At 38.4% G+C, this 7,656-nt stretch overlaps 1 protein-coding gene across 1 annotated transcript; it reads right to left on the minus strand.

Annotated features, from left to right (window-relative positions):
• Positions 1 to 3,210: 3,210 nt before the first annotated feature.
• LOC101644315 (olfactory receptor 7C1-like) lies at positions 3,211 to 4,158 on the minus strand. Its single transcript, XM_013007957.2, has one exon. The coding sequence runs from the start codon at positions 4,129 to 4,131 to the stop codon at positions 3,211 to 3,213; it is 921 nt and encodes a 306-aa protein (XP_012863411.1). The 5' UTR covers positions 4,132 to 4,158.
• Between the last annotated feature and the right edge of the window lie 3,498 nt (positions 4,159 to 7,656).

The following is a 7,656-nucleotide window of genomic DNA, read 5'->3' on the forward strand; positions in this document are numbered from 1 at the left end:
ATGCCAATTTTATAGAAGAGTTAAAATATAAATAACTTTTTAGAAATTTAAAATAATTTAATATGTCAAGCTGCCTCATGTTACTCAATTGATTTTTGGATCGAGAATAACTCAAAACCTCACAAATTCAACTCCCACTTCTACTGTGCTTTTTCCACTATTCATCTCTCTACTGTTTTCACAGGAGCAGGAGGCTGCTCTGCACATGGACTAGAGCAATGTCTCCAAAGGCAAGTCTGACTGCAGACAGACTCTTCTATTAACTCTGCATTGACTTTCCGCTAATTTCAGAGCGTCCATCCTTAGGCAAAATATACAGCTGTGTGTTACATGGCTGCTACCTATCTGTCCACACTCATGTTTCACTTTCCATTCCTTGCTTTCCCTGTTCATCAGTTATTAATCATTATGTGCAATTTCCATTGTACACCTTGTGGCTTTAATAATCCCAACATTACTCCTCTCCTACCTCCTCCTTCAATGCTCAGTGTGACCAGCATCTCCCTGTGAAACCTTCACTAAAATTCACCAGAGAAGACAACAACATTATGATCCATTTCAGTAGGATTGCAGTGCCGGAATAAGCACTTACTTGCCGTCTGTTACCTTAAGTAGAATGTAAGATACTTGGAAGAAGGGAAATGTCTACTCCTTTCTTTGTGTCCAGACAATAATTTAATGTAAATAAGAGTTTTGTGAGTGACTATGTGAACAACTAGTTGAATGAGGTTAACAGAGATGTGAATGCAGGAAGCAAGGAAGGCTGCTGAGAGAAGGAGGTTGCAGGAAAGAGAGCCAGCTCCGGGGAAGACAGATTAGAGAAAGAAGACATTGTCATGTAGCCAGAATAAGTCTCTAGAACCAGGGACTCCAATTTATCAGGATTTTACCCATTAAACTTGCTTTTATTTGTTATACCTGCTGATAAGCCTCCAGATACTACCAATAAGAGAGGGCCCTCATGCATCACCAATCTCAGGGCACCTGCAATGGTGGCGTACCTCATCCAGAGCAGACTTCACAGGTGGCGTTTCTCTCATGTTCCACTGCTAATGTTAGAGGTTGTGCCCCCAGGAAGAACATGGAGATGAACCCACTCATGAGGCTTCTAGAAGGTACAATTGGGTTTGCTGATCTCCTTAGATGAATCAAGTAGATCTAGGTCAGTGTAGAGGAAGTATTTACAATCCTTTGACTCTAGTGGATGAAATCCCTTGTGCCTCATTAATGAAGTATTCTTTTGTCTTACATTCCCAAGGAATCTTATTTCTCTGGAGCGAAGAGAACAAAATTCAAACTTGTGCCAGTTTGTCCTTTGGGAGACAACGTGGAGCTCCATGTACAGTTTATCCCATTGGACTACTTCTTCCCAGAAGGTGGTCACCTCTATTGTGGTGTGTCTCCATCATGCAGGGTGATGTCTAATGATCACTCTGAGACGCATTCCCTTCTCCAAAAACCTAATAACACAGCTGGACATCATTTATCAATATGCCAGCACTTTATGAGGCACCTCTGATCACATACAGCCTCCCCACCACACTACTGTATTTTACCATGTTTTTTATTTCAATTAATTGACAATAGACCCTGAGTAAGTGAAATGTCATCCCTGTAGGTAGAGTGTTGGGAGTAGGATGATAGGATATTCTCAGTGAGTGCCTACACCTCTACAGGCCATAATAGATAAAAAGCCTAAATGAAATTATGAATTAGCCATATATATTAAAATGGAAACATGAAAAAGTCTTAAGGAATTTAGAATAGACACAATCCATTTGTTCACTCAAGGTATCAGGAAGTTTGGCATTCTCCTGGTTAAAGTGCTAGACCAGTAACCAAGGGTGGGGAGTTCAAAACCACTACCTGCGCCCTGGTTGAAAAAATAGGACAGTCTGTTCTATAAAGATGTACAACACCAGAAACCCTATGAGGCAGTTCTACTCAGTCCTGTCTGTTGTCTGTGAGGTATGCCCCATGGCAGTGGGTTTTGGATCGAGTCTACATTTTACACTGGAGGAATAGAGTGGGTGACACTCACCATTCCTGTACAGCCAACTCCCTACCACTGCTCTCAAGTGATTCTGACTCACTGAAGTGCCTCATGGAAGGGCCTCATAGGGTTGACAAAGCTGTAAATCGTAATGGGAACATATTGTCTCATCTTTCTCACACTGAACAATGGACAGTTTTGAAAAACCAGCCTTTCAATTATCAGGTCCAAAAGTAACTCAATAGAGCTGCTTCCTGTGCTGCAGAGAAAATATAAGACACTGTATTTCCCAGGATCCTGAAAGTCAAGAGATTCACATGTAATTACTAAGATGCTGACCAGAATACAGGGAGAGACTCAAGGGCAAAAGCGAGGCAGATGCTATGGTGCTGCCAATGTTGTAGTCAAGCATGATTGGAGAGCACTGGGTTGATTGGGAAAAATAAAGGCAAATTCCCAGTAGTATCATTGATGCCACAGAGGGTATGAATGCATTTGCTAGAAGTGCCTTGAAACTATGAGTCTTGAACCCACAGTGACAACAAAATCTCCTCCTATCAGGACGGCAGGAAAACCATCATGTTCAGGGAGTGAATAATTTCAGTCTTGAGCATTCTACCATTTTTCTAACGATGGAAGAGGCATCAGCGTGCTTAGCTGGTACGGTCTTCAGTGTGGTTCTGGAAGTCATTTCCAATAGTTGCACACACCACCAGTGCTTTTTCACCCTTTAATAAGAACATGTTTACACATTTATACTCAGCATATTTGACAGGACCTCAGTGTGAAGGAATTGCCCAGGTGGGATTAATGTGTCATGCTACATCTGATCACAAGAAAGAAGTTTTCCAAAATAGGAATCTTATAATTTATGTCTCAGGTTTATAGGCTTTCAGGATAATAATGAGCACTGATCCTTTGAGATAATTGTATGCTAATACTCTGTGGCTAGTAATGAAAATTCTGTTTCATATAAAACTCCAAAGTTGCCCTTAAAGAATTGCCTGTTGAAAGGAAGATTTTGTTAAGGAAAACACATTTTTAAAAGAATACACAAGATGTCATTTCAGATTGTGTTCTAAACATCCTAAATTTATGGACATAAGCACATTTAGGTACTGAAAAAAGAATAATACAGGTTTTATAATATTGAATTTTTTCTTCTCAAAAGTAGTTTTCTAAAATTAAGGATGGGTTTCTATTATATAGAATGTTTCTCAGCTGAAAAGTTTTCTTAGGGCTTGCTTTATGTCTTTGTTTCTAAGACTGTAGATAAAAGGATTCAGCATGGGTGTGACTACAGTGTACATCACTGATGCTATTGCACTGGACCTGGAGTTTTCAATAACTGCAGAACCAAGAAAAACCCCAAGAGCTGTACCATAGAACAAGGAAACCACAGAGAGGTGAGACCCACAGGTGGAAAAGGCTTTATATTTCCCTCCAGCTGATGAAATTTTTAAAATGGAGGACACAATCTTCATGTAGGAGAAAAAGATCCCAGTGAATGGAACAACACCCAGGAGTCCAGTTGTAAAATACATGACTAAGTCATTGAGGAATGTGTTAGAACAAGCAAGTTGGACTACCTGGTTGACTTCACAGAAAAAATGGGAGATTTCTAATTTTGTACAAAAAGTCAGTCGCAAAACCATTAAAGTTTGTAATAGAGAGTCCAAAAGAGTCACCAACCAGGAGACCAGAAGCAGGAGGCCACAGGATCTTGGGTTCATGAGTACCGTGTAGTGCAGTGGGTGACAGATGGCCACAAACCGGTCATAGGCCATCACAGTCAGTAGTGAGTTTTCTAAACACCCAAAAAGAATGAAAAAATGCATCTGGGTGATGCACTCTTCATATGTAATTCCTTTGGTCTGTGTCTGGATGTTCATCAGCATCTTTGGGACCGTGGTGGAGGTGAAACAGATGTCAGCAAAGGAGAGGTTGGAGAGGAAGAAGTACATGGGTGTGTGGAGGTGGGAGTCTGTGGTGATGGCCAGGATGATGAGCAGGTTCCCAGTGAAGATGACCAGGTACATGGAGAGGAACAGTCCGAAGAGGAGGGGCTGCAGCTCTGCCTCTTCAGAAAGTCCCAGAAGGATGAATTCTGGGAAATGAGAGTGGTTTCCTGGTTCCATGTAGCAGATGAAACTACTGGGAAAGAGAAAAGAGCATTGCCAACTGTGCCATAAGCTGTTAACAACAGTTTAAGGGGTATACTCTAGTTCATATATTGAACAATTAATTAATTCATCAATCCCTCATTATATTGTTGAACCTTGTATTCTTGAATCCCATGTGTTCAGCATTCTCTTTGATGCTAAAATTGTCTAGCTGTCTTTTCCTCTAATACCATCTTTCCCCGAAAACTTTGTAATTCACTATAAACTCCTTAAGACTTTATTTTGTTCATTCCACAAATATGCCTAAGCAATTATTTTATGCTGAGTAGTCTGGAAAGTTGTCGAAATTTCTGTGAAAAAATAAAAACGTTTTCCTTTATTTGAAAAATAGTGAACACCTGGAGTTAGGGAACAGCACAGATGCAACTATTGGGCCTTTTCCTCCCAGATGTAAAAATAGAGATGGAAGACAAATGGATACAATGCATCCTTCCCATGGACTGGTGGAGCAGGCCAACAGGAGTCATGTTTGGCAAGGAGCTCTCCTCATTGTAACCATAATCAACCATAGAAGATCAAAAGGGCTGGACTTGCCCAGGAACAAAATTCAGAGGGTCTGGAAAGAGGAGGAAATGAGAACAGGAAACACAAAGAGGAAGAGGGATAAGCTGTGATACATCAGGCAATTGCAATGGATGACTTAAATCAGAATGTGCGTGATTTGTCGAATGAATTGCTGAATGTTGGTCAGGTCTGTAAACCTTCACTTAATTCAGAGTAAGAAAGAAGTAAGTTATAGAATAACAAGAAATGTTTCTTTGTAACATCACTTCTGATAAAGAAGCTTTGAGCAGGAAATTTGAAGAAAGTTAGGATGTTAGTGATGAGCAGAATATTTTAGGCAGAGATAGATGCTGTCCTACTCCCCTGACACAGTAGCATTCCTCACACCAATGGACAACAAGGTGCACGGTGTAACTGATATGCAAAAAAGGAATCTGGTTTGAGGTTGTAGTTAAAAGTGACAGGAATATGAGTTCAGATGGTTCTGAGGTTTAAAAATACTCTAAGATAAGGTATTAGACATATTATTTTGATATGGATTATTATATCACTCCACCTCACAACGTGTCCTATTGTATTATACTGAGACCTTAGGTGGAACAAATGAGCAAGCACTTTCCTACTTGCTAAAAGATTGACATGTATCATCAATCAGAGGAACTTCTAAAGGGAAGCCTGGTGATCTGCTTCCCAAAGGTCACATCCTTGGAAATCCCAAAGCCCAGTTCTACTCTGCACGTGTGGGTTCATCCAGAATTGGAAGTGACTGGGTGACAGCTGACAACATCAATATTGTTAAGTGATCCAGTGTAGTGTTATTTGTATACACTAATATAATGCACATAAATGGTACGTTATTCAGCCTTCCACCAAAGTTACTCTCCCCTCAATTCATATTTGGTATAATATTTCCCTGTTTCGGATATTATATGGCAGCTTAAGGTATCTGCTGAACTTATATCTCATTACTCCTCCTACTCTCTCCACATTCATCCATGGTGGTGTATTATGCCCCTGAGGCTGAGCCAAATAAAAAACAAAAAAGCACTAAAAAAAGTCAGTTTCACCCTCCTATGAGAACTGAGTTTTGTGGGTTAATAATCCAAAACCAGGTCTTTGGATATTTCAAAGACCAGTAATCCCTTGGACAGAAATGTTATTTACAACAATCTTCTGCCTTGTGATAGAAAACCAGTCTACTGGGAGGAAAGGAGGAAGGAAGGAAGTGGACAAAAGGGGAGGAAAGGAGATTAATACAAGCTACAGAATAATCAGAGAAATGAAGGTTATATTACCTAGTTCTAAACCCCACAATACCCAGAAAAGTAAGAATAGTGGAATTACCCAACTAGAAAAATATATTTAATGTGTATGATTTAAATGAATTCCTATGCTCACATTATAAATATCTTAAAATATTACTAAATTATTGAAATATACATATATAGAAAAATGGGAGAGAAATCAAAGAATTTCATTTCATTACTTTTCCAAAATTCTGTTCATTTAGAAGTCATAATGATATTCAACACAGTGAAACGCTCGTGGATTCTACAAGCTTAAGAAAAGCTATGATATAAATTCTCTATAATCTCTTTCAGAAAGTAAGAGCAGAGGGAATATTTCCCAACTCATTCTAGAAGCTAGCAGTACCCTAATATCTAAACAAGGAGTCCTGGTGGGATAGTGGATTGCTCATTGGCCTGCAACAGCAAAGTCAGCAGAAACTAGATGGGAGAAAGATGAGGCTTCTACTCCATCCACAGTAGAAGTCTTGGAAACTCATGGGGACAGCTATACTCTGGCTTAAAGGGTCTCTATGAGTCAGAATAGATTCGAAGGCAGTGAGTAATATCAAAACCAGATACAAATATATAACAAAGGAAGACTATCACTCAATATTACTCATGAACATAAATGCAAAAGTATTCAACAAAAGACTAAAAAGTTGAATCCAATAATGTATGAAAAGAATAATATACTACAACAAAGTGGTATTTATTCCAGCCCTGAAAGTGGTTCAAAAATTAAAAATCAGTTCATGTAATATCCTACATCAACTAGCTAAGGGGAAAAAAATTGTAATACAGAAAAATTAAGCATGGACTAAAGAAAAAAACATACAATCAAATCACAATAAGCATTTGAGAGCATTCAAAATTATTGCTTACATTTTAATTCCACCCCCCGCCCAAAAAAAAAAAAAGTTGAAAAATGTTCAAGGAGTTGACTTGATAGAGTACATCTATACAAACTTACAGCCAACATCGTGTTTAATGGTGAAAACTACACATTTTTCCTTTGGTTTCATAACAGAGCAAGGATATTCTCTCTGAACACTCTTATTTAACTAGAATTCCTAACAAGCACAACAACACAAAATAAATAAATAAATAAAACATACAGACTGGGAAGAAAGAAATAAAGCTGTCTTTGTTCACAGAAGACATCACTGTCTCTGTAGAAAACCCAAAGAAATAACCATAAACAGAAAAATAGTAAAACTAATAAGGATAGAAAAATGATAACTTTTTAAAAAATGTATAACCACCAATACATTTCCACATAGCAATAATTAACAGTAATATACCAAAATGAAATTCTGAGGCAATAGATCAAAATGCAAACAAAATTAACAGTCTGAAAGCTACATAATAGCGTTGAGAGAAATGAAAGAACAAATACATAGACATTCTCTGTTCATGAATTGGAAAGATGAGTAATACTGTGAAATGTAAAGCCTTCTGAACTAGACCTATATACTTAATGTACTTCTGATCAAGATCTAAACCAGTTTACAGCTATCAACAAGATGATGGATGAAATTGACACTTAGCCCCCGTGGTCTTCTACCAAAAATGAAGAAATCAAGATAGAAAAAAATTTAAACTCCATAACCCCAATCTCCTCATGAGACTAACACCAGACAAATGCCAAGTGAGAGACATTTTACAAAATAATTAACCAACACACTTC

The sequence above is a fragment of the Echinops telfairi genome, unplaced genomic scaffold (assembly GCF_000313985.2).
Source record: "Echinops telfairi isolate 266 unplaced genomic scaffold, ASM31398v2 ScPeMD7_30;HRSCAF=105, whole genome shotgun sequence".
Lineage (NCBI taxonomy): Eukaryota > Metazoa > Chordata > Mammalia > Afrosoricida > Tenrecidae > Echinops > Echinops telfairi.